A 12,843-nucleotide genomic window follows, 5' to 3' on the forward strand; every position below is an offset into this window, starting at 1 on the left:
GTAGCGGTTCTGAATGGCCCAATGCTTCGCAGGAGATTATAAAAATTACATTCCACATTTAGAACGCGCTGCTGTATGTTTTTGCAACAGGACCGGTTTATGTATTGATCAGTACGAAATATGATTGGGCACCTGGTGTTTGCAGATGTGTTAAGGCAGGTGTTAGCAAGTCTAATAAGTTGCATGCGTATAGCCACAGCATTGGTACGGTCGATTGTTCGATCGTCAGTTGATTAGTGTGTTGGGAGGAACATAGCATTCTTACTTAAGCCCAAGCAAAATTTTAGGCGACCTGATTTGATGGAACGTCATTTGGTGTTTGGCATCATTGGTTGTATTTTTCCCCTTCTTTGCTCCGTTTCCAATTGCCATGCGCCAGTAAATCGATTGCCCAATGTAAGGTGAGCGAAAGCCATTGATTCACACGTCAGAGTGAAGTGAGTGAAATCTGAATTTTAGATTTGTCTTTGGTTCCTGTACGTTAATTGTGCATAATGAGCAAGGTTACATGTAAAGAAAATGTTCTAGCCAAGCATGAGAAGTGGATTGGTCAATGAAAGTATATTAGAAAGTAAAACTGATTCTTGCAACAAAACTCCGCTTTTAGTTTCTGTGAAATACGTTTCAAAGCATTCCTACTGTTCCATATTACTGCGTTGACGAAAGCTTTTCCTTACGCAGCAAATTTTTTTAACAGTACCTGTGCAGAAGAATCGCTTTAGCTTACTGTAACCGTTAGAAAACTTTGATGAATCTTAGTATTTAACTGTAGTGGAACTTAATGATGGAGACAGCCACGAGTTTTTCCGATTATCTTTTTTGCAACACGACAACAACGTTCGTTACAAATACTGCCAAGATACTTACAGCGTATCAACTTTTAATTCAAAGAACAGAATTATATGTTTTGGGAAGCGTCTTTGTGGCGTCCTTGGTAAGTTGAAAAGAAATTATCAATATTGCTTGAAGTTTTGAATGGTTTCATGATCTCTTGATATTTTTACATACTTAGCAAGGTTGCATAATTCCTATAAACCACAGCCTAATATTCGACCTGGTTTGTTTGTTTGCTCCATGAAAATTACAAACATTGAATTAATATAAGAAATCCATGTTTAGATTTAAATAAAACCCTGAGTTTAAATGTTACTTGGAACCCAGACACATTTAAAATGTTGGTAAAATACCACAAACATTGAACAGATGGGATGTAATTTCATGAACGCAGCCAAATATAATTAAATTTGTCTTTATTGAGGTGATTTGAGACCCCCGTCGCAATATGTAATGCATTTTTAAATTACAAGGGTGAACAAAAAGGATCGGGAATCCTTGTCTGCGGTTCAGTAAGACAATAGGATTACAGCCGCCGGGTCATGTACTAAACGGGATCAAAACGGGTCATGTACTTCCGCAAATGTTGTAAACAAGTTTTTATTTGCAAACTTAATTCGAGTAATGTACACGTCACCGATTGCAGGTTAAATTCTTGTAAATAGTAAATTTAGTCACAACGTGTCCTGGCAAGGATTCGGCTCGAATCAACTTGATGCCAAACCAAAATTAAAAGTATTTACATGGAGCCAGCTATCTTAATGTTTGTAATCAATTACATAATTTTAACCCGACAAAAAACTTTTCAACAAATTTGATTTCGTGAACTACAGGCAATTTTAGTCCCTGGTAAACCGTTTGCTATTCAGTGGATCGACTTATTTCGCGGGTTTTTCGGGATCTTAGTTCCGTTTAAATGTGTCTTTTCTTTTAGCAAACCTTTAACTGACTGAGCTTTTTACTTTGCAACGTCTGAAAAGAAAGATATGAAACAGCCACTGCATATTGTATTGACCAGCGTATTTTTTAGGTTGGAAACTTTTGTGTGTTGGTTTGGATTGCTCGACGACGAACTAAAAAGAACAGAATGAACCTGTTTATTATTCATCTTGTTGTCGCTGATCTTGCCACCGCATTCTTACAAGTGTTACCTGAATGGCTGATTCGAATAGGTGGCGGGTTTCATGGCAATGACGCAGCTTGCAAGTATGCTCATAACAAACGTTAAAGCTTATGATGGGAAACTTCATATTATTGCAGCTTGTTTAAATAAGGTCGTTTGCTTAAAATTGGTTTCTATAAATTTCAATACCAACCCTCTACAAACATTTTTCAAGTTTTAAAATGTACAATACGTTGAACTGAAAAATGTTATCTTACATTTTGATTGACGTGTTTTTTTTCTAGATTGGTCAAGTACCTTCAAATTGTGTCGATGTACGCTAGTACGTATGTTCTTTTGAGTGCTGCCATTGATCGTTACATGGCAATTCGACACCCAATGCAATCATTTAAATCGTCTACAAAGAGTTTGCACATCAGAATTGTTATAGCTTGGACAGCAGCGTTGATTATGTCTCTTCCTCAGGTGAATTAAAAACAGGACAATAAAGTCCCGAGAGTAATTTAATGTTAGCGGATATATTTTCATATACTGCCGGAGGCGGTTTAATCGAATTTTTTTTGCTGTGGTGATTAAACTTACAAGTAGAAAACAACCAAATGTCAGGGGTTTAATGCATCATACTTAAGTCTGTGACCCTACAGTCGTTCGTAATATTGACTAAATTGCTGACTTTTATTACGAACCAACTATAAGACTTTCCTTTGCCAACCTTTTTAGCGACATAAACAAACAATCCAACTTTGTTTTAGATATTTTTGTTCGAACGACCTGCAAACAAAACAAAATGTAGCATGATAAAATCTGTTACCATTCAGTTCCTTCGTGGTTACGTCACCTGGTACTTCTTGGCCGTGTTGGTAAATATTTGTTTACATTGTATGTGTGTAAATTTCGTTCGCTGCTTCATTCGCCTAATAAATTATGCAGCAAGATAAAACAATGCAACCTAAAAAATCGTCGCCCATTTCAGCGATTGTTCGAACTGTCACTTAGCTAAAAATCGATTATTTCCTGTGCGAGTCACTCTTCTATTGAATTTCCGACAAAATTCCTTCACAGATGTCGATATTAGAGTGGACGCGCAATAAATTAATGAACGTAAACGGTTGTTGATAGAATAGACGAGAATAATAAATTAATAATCCAATTTTTGTAGGTAATACCAACATGCCTTTTGACATACTTTTACGGAAGGATAGCTAACGTGATCATAAAAAATTTGCGGGGGAAAAACACAGCCTCGCAAGACGCACCAAACAGAAGAAGAAGGAGTAAAGGTAAACAAAAACGACAAATTGATCCATTGTTTTTTATTAAACTGTTGACCATCTTTTTTGCTGTTGATATCAAGATTAATTAGCTTTAGGACACTTACGCAGACGGTTATTGAAAACACCTCAAATGTGAATAGGACGGTGTCATTTTAATGCCTTAGTTTTAGTTGTATGTGCCAAAGTAGGTGCTTTACATCGACCTTCATCTTTGATTGATTTCACTACTTAACTTTTATTTCCCCGTGAACTCTTTTTAGCCTAAATGGAGCTCTTTGTCCCATCCTGAGTAAGGATTTCAGTTTTAAAACACCACCCACATACATTATTTAGTGACAGGCGCACAAAAATCTCTTTACTAAAGTCATACGTAAGTATTTTTATGGATATGTTATTTCTTACATTTCAGAGAGTTTCGCCCCCCGAGCTAGCAGCACTGCGATGATCTCCCGGGCAAAAATCAAAACAGTGAAAATGACGCTTGTGATTGTGATAACCTACGTCGCTTGTTGGCTGCCATTTTTCTTGGTCCAGCTATTGGGAGTATGGAACGCAATTGATCGGAATCGTGAGTTTTTTTTATTATTTTAATATTTTCTTGTCCTGTCTATCACAACCCCCAGAATTTGAAGTAGTGGAAGAACAACTTTTTTTCATTGAAATTGCCGTACGTGTTTTCTTGTAATTTGTTTATTTTTCTTCTATTTACAGATATTGTAAGCTCGGTGCTACATCTAATTGCTTGTCTCAATTCCTGCACGAATCCATGGATCTATTTCTACTTTAGCGGAAGACTAGGAAAGGAAATGAATTGCGTGATTTGTAAGGTAGGTAAAAAACAGAGTGAAAACAAAAAGTTACATATACATTTTTTGAGAATTGAGAGTTTGAGATAGCAACCAGATGTTAAGAGTTTGGTTGAAGTTGACATGACAAAGTGTACTTTAGGTTTATATTGTAATATTTAGGCAGATATTTGTCTAAAAAGAAATCAAACGGGTGGAGATGACCAATCAGTTCCGCAAACAGATGGAAAAAGTCCACTTTGCATGACTACACTGTCAAGGTGTGTTGTTGATTGATGCTATTACAAACCTTTCTATACCAATGAGATAAACCGTGCTGATTTGACAATTGCAACAGAGCCGATTCAGATCCTACACGAAAATCAGCAATGTCTGGAGTTACAGTTGACACCATGATGCCAAATGACATTCAACCAAGTGTAATCTTTGAAGCGGAACAGTAACTTGCCTTTGTTCAGAGAATTCCGTGATTGACTGTTGTATATACGATTTGTACATTCAGTAAAATCACAAAAAGCTTCGATGGTAAGAAGAAAAACATTTTCTTGGAGTACAGTGAGTTATATGTACTTAAGCAAACCAGGAAACACATGACAAACATTGATCGTTATATGTACACAGTGGAATGCTTCGCACAACAAACTTGAGCTACTATTAGCAGACCCCTGCCAGCAACTATTGCTAACAATACATCGACAACTATAATGATTGGTTACATACTGGTATCATTGTGTAACACTGCAAAATCATTTTACCGCATGTATGCGTCACGTTACCGGTTGTATATTTGCGCCACAAACTACCCTTATAACGTAACAATCTTTTGGAATATTGTCTTCTTGTCGTGTTTTGGTAAATGGCCGTTGGTCCGACACAAATAGCCAGGACTCGACAAATTTTAAATGGTTTTAACGTACTATTTCACTAGGGCTTGCTTTGTTTTAATAGTTGCTGCATGAGTCCGTTTGCTACAGTTTTGTGTAATATCCTTTTTAACGTCAGCTTCAAAGAATTGTGGAATGAAATTATTGCATGCTACATAAAACATTAAACTGGTTCGTTGTTGTAGTTATCACTGATAACTTATCAGTAACTGTTTAAAAAATCGACAGTACATTAACACCTTAATTTAACGCAAAACACAGATGCTGGCACATTCGATCACCCCAAACATGTTCAAAAACTGTACCAAAGGACATGAGTTGCCAAAGAAAACGTATCTGGCGTTGTCCAATCTAACCAATGATCATGCTGGTACATGTGGTTACTTCTTTTCATAATCCACAACACGCGTTTCCAGAAATTAATATTACTTTTTCTCATGTGATATGCCGTTAAATGGTTTTTCTACTACCGTCATTCTGACAAAATAATTTCACCCAAACGACAAACGCAATGGCCTCCCAAACGATCCAAAAACATCCGCAATGCATATAAAGCAGAGAATCGAATCGCATGTCATGTGGATTTAGGTTCGGTTCGGGTACACTTTGCTTTGTTTTTAGGGGTTCGGGTCCGGTTCAGTTTTTTTAAAATAATTTCGCGTTTGGGTTTTGTTCCGACTCGGGCAAATTATTCGGTCCAAACCGGTTTGCGGTTTTTAACTGACTCAAATCGCCTTTCGTTTAATTTTAATTTTACCTGAAGAAAGAAGAATTTTAACCGTGCACTGCGGGACATTTTCAAATTCGTTGTTTTTGACACGCCTGTCGCGTTTAGTGTACTTCCTTATGCGCGATTATTTGTAAAGAATAACCTTTTGAACTCTTCGACTGATACCTAGAAGCTGTCAGTCAATTTCAAAGCCAACTGTTTCTTTATTAAAACAGCGCACAGGTCCACACCGTACCGTCTCCAAAATAGAATGACTTGCGCCACAAAAACAAGTCAAAAAAAACTGCAAGGCGCAGAACAAAACGTGCGCCTCAGGAAAGACACGGGCAGTCACAGGCATGTTGCCATCAGCCACTTGTGCCGCAACCACGCACTACCAATTTGCGTACAGTCCGTAGACACACGATGTAAATAGGCACACACACAATGTAAATAAATTTGTGACAATACCCCCCAACTAAGAGAAATCTTCTAGATTTTTTTCTTTGCGTAAACAAATTTTCACGACAACAAATCACATCACAAAAACCAAGATGTATTAGTAAAATTAAACGAACACCGACGGATGACAACATTACATAATATGCCCATTATTCCAGTCTGCTCATAAAATCTGCACCAACGTTATCCGAACCTTTGATACATTCATATTTTATGCGATAACTCTGTAAAAACATAGCCCATCGCATAATACGATCATTGGTAAACTTGGCGCTTTCCAAATAGATTAAAGGTTGGTGATCGGTCTGCAACACGAACTCATTGCCATACAAGTATACACCGTATTTACGTACAGCCCATATAATAGCTAAGCACTCTTTTTCGATAGTAGAATAGTTGTGTTCAGCACTACACAATTTTTTGCTCGCATAACTGACAGGAAACAATTTCCCGTCATGTTCTTGCAATAACACAGCACCAAGTCCCTTGTCCGACGCATCTGTTCGCAGCACAAACGTTTTACACATATCTGGTAGGTGCAAAATAGGCTCGTGTGTTAAGCTCGCTTTCAATGCTTGGAAAGCTACTTCTTGTGCATCACCCCAAATTACCACGTTAGGTTGTCCTTTCTTTGTCAAGTCGGTTAATGGAGATGCAATCGCCGCATAATTCGGCATAAAATCTCGATAATACCCTGTAAGTCCAATGAACGACCTAACGTCCTTCTTTGTCACCGGGCGTTTCGCATTCTGTATTTTCCTGACGTTGTCCTTCTGAAGACCAATCACGTCCTGTTCAACGTTATGTCCGAGAAAATCAACACTGCTTGCACCAATGATACATTTTGATGGTTTGATCGTCACCTTCGCATCTTTTAGACGACGTAGCAATGTTTTTAAGGCAATAACATGTTCTTTCCATGTCTTTGAATGGATGATGATGTCATCAATATAATTCTCAACACAGTCCATTCCACGCAGTAATATTCTCATGCCTCGAACGAATGTAGCAGCAGAGTTCATCATACCAAACGTCATTTTAAGAAACTCATAATTCCATTCTGTGGTCACGAACGCCGTCTTCTCTATATTTTCCTCAGCTACCGGAACCTGCCAGTAACCTTTTGACAAGTCAATTTTTGTAAAAAACTTGTCACCTGCGAGTTTATGAAAAACATCTGAAGCTGTTGTCATGGACTCCGGATCAAATACAGTTACTTTGTTTAACTTTCGATAATCTATGCATACTCGGTTTGTGCCATCTTTTTTAGCGACAACCACAACTGGCGAGGCGTAAGCGGAGTTTGATCTACGAATAACACCCAACCTCAGCATCTCGTCGATGTCCTTCTTCAAGCTTTCCCGCACTTTGTAGGGTACTGTATACGGCCTTGACCGAACAGGTCGATAGTCTATGAGTGTCACTCGATGTTGAACGAAATCCATGCTCCCAGGTATGTCGTTAAAGACGTTGCTATATTGTTTGACTAGTGCAACTGCCTCGTCTCTCTCAGATTCTGTGAGATTTTCACCGTACCTTACGTCCTCTACGTTTTCTTCAGCTACACATGGATACAACTCTAAGAGATCATTGTCATCATGTTCTTCTCCGGGAGAAATTGTTGAAAAACAAGCAGAAGCATCTTTTGACACGTCGCGTGTGCGACCGTCTCTTGCGATGTACTCTTTTAGTAAATTGATATGAAAGGTTTTGGTTTTTCCCCCCATATCGAGAACATAATCACTTAACCCAATTCTCGTTTGCACTACAAACGGCCCCTTCCACTGCATTAATAGCTTATTATTGTCTGTCGGCAACAACACAAGTACTTGATCATCTTCATTAAGACTATGGGGCTTAGACTTTTTGTCAAAGTGTTTCTTGTAACGCGTCTGTGATTTAGACAGTTCCTCCTGTGCAATCTTGATAGTTTCTTCCAAGTGCTCTTTTAAATCAAACACATACCTGTAGCTGAATCTTACATCCGGCTCTGTTGAGGTGTTTGTCCACATTTCTTTCAAAATAGCCATGGGCCCGCGAACACTTCTACCATAAAGCAACTCAAATGGCGAAAACCCAGTTGACTCTTGTGGCACTTCGCGGTATGCGAAAAGAAGAGCATTAATGTATCGATTCCACTGCCGTGGCTGGTCACAGCACAAGCGCTTGAGCATTCTTTTAAGAGTTCCGTTAAATTTCTCAACCAAGCCGTTGCACATTGGGTGATATGGTGTTGTCGCTAGATGTCTTACTTTCAGAAGTCTCTCCACCTCTTTCATACAGTCGGATATAAACTGCGTGCCCATATCACTTAGAATATCGTCTGGAATCCCAAGGCGACTGTATATGTCGACTAGGGCTTCGGCCACTGCTTCAGTTGTTATGTTCTTTAGAGGAATAGCTTCAGGATAACGCGTTGCGTAGTCTACAAGTGTAAGAACAAACCTATGCCCATCTTCACTAGGTGGGTAAATTGGGCCAATTAAATCAACCGCAACACGCTTGAACGGTACATCCATTAATGGCATCTTTTCCAATGGTACCCGTGAAACACTTCCTTTGTGAACAGTTCTCTGGCATATATCACAAGACCTGCAAAATCGCTTGACGTCGCCATTAATTCCTGGCCAGTAAAAACTCCAAAGAATCTTATCAAGAGTTTTTTTAGTTCCCATGTGACCACCCATTATAGACTCATGTGCTGTTTCCATTATTTTCTGGCGCAGCTCGACTGGTACAACAAGCTGGTAAATACACTTTCCTCTGTTAACCTTTGGATGCCGGAATTCTCGATATAACAACCCGTTGTCAGTTATGAAACAGGTAATTTGCTCGCCTTTGACCCGCTCTTTGTTCATGCTCCACAGAGATTTGATGGAAACATCAGCCTTTTGAGCGGCTTCGAAACCTTCTTTATCCATAATGGACCATTCTCCACTATTTTGAACCTCCAAAGGACTTCGTTTTTTTCTGAACAGACTGTGCTCGCGTCTTAACAGCGCAACCCACCTCCCACATTTGATATGGATCGTCAGGACTTCTGGCGCCTGGAACATTTCCAATAATTAAATCGTGCAAGGTATTTGGCAAACACAGCGCATCTACTTCTCCTTTGAAGTATGGCGAAACCACAGATATTCTTGCCACTTCCGCTTCGATTGTCCTCGAATCTAAAAGCGTAACGATGCCTTTTTGACCGTTCAGCTGACAATTTTCAACAAACTCTTTTCTGACGATAACCCCCGTGCAGCCTGTATCACGAAGTACATTTACAACATGATCGCCAATCAGCCCTTTCAGCAAAGGTAACTTTTGCGAGTTTGATTTCTGAATTCTTTTCACATGTTTAGGCTTTGAACCGCCACCGGTCACTCGAGATATTTTCTTTGCCAAAGACGTCGTTCCCGCACTTCCACTCTGCTTAATTGCCCGTGAAGCAACAAACCGGGATTTACAGTCCTTTGCCACATGTCCCGCTTTGTCACAAATAAAACAAGTGCGCGATGTGCGTGATTCCTCTTTAAGCTTGGGGCAAAACTTTGCCCTGTGTCCGTACTCCATGCAGTTAAAACATTGCGCGTTTGTGTCGAAGTTATACTGACCATCGTTCGGCAGCAAATATTTATTGCAGTTACCAGCCAAGCTCTTGCCATGCGCGAAAAGAAACTGATCTGCCGCAGTAGCCAACGCGTCTAATGTCTTGGGCGCTTGTTCATGCAAATATATGGAAAGTTCTTTAGAGCACGACTTAGTAAACTGTTCTTTTACAAATAAATTGCGCACTTCTTTCCATTCCGTAGAAACACCAGACATTTCAACCCATTTTTACAAATAGTTCTGTAAACGAACTATAAACTGTGTCGAATTTTCGTCTGACTTTGGTTTAGCACCACGGAATTTGGACCTATAACCGTCCTCGGTTAGATCGTATCTGTCTAAAAGTGCTTTCTTGAGAACATCGTAGTTGACTGCGTCAGCGTCAGATAATCTCGTATAAACCTCCAGCGCTCTACCTGTAAGAAGCGCACTGAGAGAGGTTGCCCAGTCGTTCCTGTCCCATTTGTTACTGGAAGCAAAACGTTCGTACCTGAGAATGTAACAATCGAGCTCATCTTGACCGTCCATAAAGGGTGGCAGTTTCGGCACCTTTGCATGACTTGTTGTTGCGCCCTCCTTAGCAGACTTTAACTCCGCAAGTTGTAAATCCATTTTCTTAAGCTCCATTCTGTGTTCACGCTCAATTTTCGCCTCGGCCATTCGCCGTTCTTCAAGCTTGCGCGCTTCATTAATTTTAAGTTCTTCAAGCTTGCGCGCTTCATTAACTTTAATCTCTTCTAGCCTTCTTGCTTCACGTTCGTTTTCACGCCTCTCTTTGCGTTCGTCGCGATCACGTAACTGCTGGTCATTGACCCACTTGACCAATGATTCCCCTGAAAGTCCCATTGCCTTCCCAGTTTCACTCAAAGCTTGAACTGTTGACATTCTTCGTCTGTCGGTATAGAAAAGATTCGTAGTAAGGTTATCCCGGACGAGCCCCCAGATGTCGCGTTTAGTGTACTTCCTTATGCGCGATTATTTGTAAAGAATAACCTTTTGAACTCTTCGACTGATACCTAGAAGCTGTCAGTCAGTTTCAAAGTCAATTGTTTCTTTATTAAAACAGCGCACAGGTCCACACCGTACCGTCTCCAAAATAGAATGACTTGCGCCACAAAAACAAGTCAAAAAAAACTGCAAGGCGCAGAACAAAACGTGCGCCTCAGGAAAGACACGGGCAGTCACAGGCATGTTGCCATCAGCCACTTGTGCCGCAACCACGCACTACCAATTTGCGTACAGTCCGTACACACACGATGTAAATAGGCACACACACAATGTAAATAAATTTGTGACGCCCTATTGCTGTTATCTCGTGTATGTTCTTCGGTGCGCTGTTTTGAAAAATCACAAAAATATGTAATACAAGCTGCATGTTTTACTGGTTCGGTTCCGGTTCGGGGCAAACGCCAAACAAAATATAGGGTTCGACTTTTTAGGAAATCATAATTTGCGGTTCGGGTTTAATGAAATAAACCGCTTAAACCGGTTCATGTTCGGGTTCAGTTCCGGTTCGACTCCCTGATTTCAAGTAACAATTACAGCTTAATAATGGCAGAACAATGCTCATTTTTTTGGTACCTGCAGCGTTTTTAGAGGGTAGTAACGTGTAACATAATGCAAAATAAATCGTTGTTGTTTAATAGGAATAGGATAATGACCCCAAAGTAAATTCAAATATATTTTCATTTTAATTATAGATTCAGGAGCTCTCAAACTATTTTTTTTCGCCAGTAGCGAGGATGTTATTTTCAAGATTTTAATTTAAACTGCTTGCTTCATTTTTAAAGTTTTAGTTGGTTCTTAGTTTTTCTATTATTTGTAATTTCAGATAGATTTAAGCTCACCTAACCAGATAGATTTAAGCTCACCAGAAATGACCAACTCATTGGCCAAAAATGCAGCAACAGCCGGTCTGACGATCAACAGCGACAAGACTAAGTTACTTCGAGTTGGAGGGGAAACTCAGTCCAACGTACATTTAACCATCAATGGAATTGAGCCTATTAACAACATCACAAGCTTTACCTATCTTGGCAGTGTGTTCACAACAGATGCTGATGTGGAGGCCGACATAAATGCCCGCATCGGAAAAGCTGCTTCGGCCTTCAGAAGGCTCAAAACAGTTTGGTCAAGCTCGAAGGTTTCGAAACTGGTAAAGATCAAACTGTACCAGTCAATTGTAATGCCCACCGTTCTATATGCCAGTGAAACCTGGAAAATGACAGTCAAGCTGAAAAAGCACATAAACGCTTTCCATCAGCGTTGTCTTCGAAGGATCCTAAATATCACATACAAGGACCACATTACAAATGATGAGGTGTACCAAATTAGTGGTACCAAGCCTTTATGCACCATCATGTCGACGCGGAGATTTAGACTTGCAGGGCATGTGTTACGCATGTCAGACGAACGGGCTCCAAAAATCGCTATGAGCTGGACACCGCAAGGGAAAAGAAAAAGAGGTAGACCAAAGCTTACCTGGAGGGAGACTTTCCGCAAAGATCTAGAAATGAGAGGGTTAAACATAAAGGAGATAGAGGAAATTGCAAAAGACAGAAAAAAGTGGAACAATCTTGCTGCCCAATGCGCCCAAGAGCGTGGGAAACTATAATAATAATAATAACCATGACAAACTTTTCACAAAAAATGGATAATTTTCTGGCATTATGGAAATTTTCATAATTTTGTGACCGAAATTCGGCTGGAAATGTGTCTTTAAAGAGACAAGGTATCATTTAGTTGCTTAACAATCATAAAGTTAATTGTTCATTTCCATTTAAGCTTACACTGAGAAAAACGTCTGCGCGTCGAAAAACGACTCCAATGAAATTGTTAAATAAAACTGTTGCACGGTTATGGTAATATGTTAACCGTTTTGATACTGTCACTTGATGTTGCTGCACCTGTCGACAAAGGGTTAAGAAAAGCATCTTTTTGTTTACATGTGTAGTAGTTAAACGAGAGATATAAATATAGCATATTTACATTCTTCGAACGCATGTGTTACTATAGTTGGATACTACCCAGCGCCGGTCTTTTAAAAGTTTTTTTATTCTGATGCAGCTTGATGCGTGCCATTGAAAGATCCACTTTCAAAATTATTTACACAACAATCAAACCGTTGGTAAATGAATGAAAACGCGATTAATTC

General features: G+C 39.5%; 2 protein-coding genes across 2 annotated transcripts; one reads left to right on the forward strand and one right to left on the reverse strand.

The window, feature by feature from the left end:
- The first annotated feature begins 664 nt into the window (after window positions 1–664).
- LOC145204976 (vasopressin V1b receptor-like) lies at window positions 665–5,105 on the forward strand. The gene is made up of 9 exons (XM_080077598.1): window positions 665–934; window positions 1,865–2,040; window positions 2,242–2,422; window positions 2,710–2,817; window positions 3,117–3,237; window positions 3,641–3,799; window positions 3,943–4,058; window positions 4,200–4,297; window positions 4,375–5,105. Exons 1-9 carry the CDS (start codon window positions 782–784, stop codon window positions 4,478–4,480), a joined length of 1,218 nt encoding a protein of 405 aa, XP_079933724.1. The 5' UTR covers window positions 665–781; the 3' UTR covers window positions 4,481–5,105.
- A 729-nt stretch (window positions 5,106–5,834) lies between these two features.
- LOC145204975 (uncharacterized) lies at window positions 5,835–9,905 on the reverse strand. Its single transcript, XM_080077597.1, has 2 exons — window positions 9,198–9,905; window positions 5,835–9,139 (listed from the first exon to the last, which is right to left on the reverse strand). Exons 1-2 carry the CDS (start codon window positions 9,903–9,905, stop codon window positions 6,242–6,244), a joined length of 3,606 nt encoding a protein of 1,201 aa, XP_079933723.1. The 3' UTR covers window positions 5,835–6,241.
- Window positions 9,906–12,843: the final 2,938 nt, after the last annotated feature.

This window comes from Phallusia mammillata, chromosome 8 (assembly GCF_965637545.1).
Source record: "Phallusia mammillata chromosome 8, kaPhaMamm4.hap1.1, whole genome shotgun sequence".
Lineage (NCBI taxonomy): Eukaryota > Metazoa > Chordata > Ascidiacea > Phlebobranchia > Ascidiidae > Phallusia > Phallusia mammillata.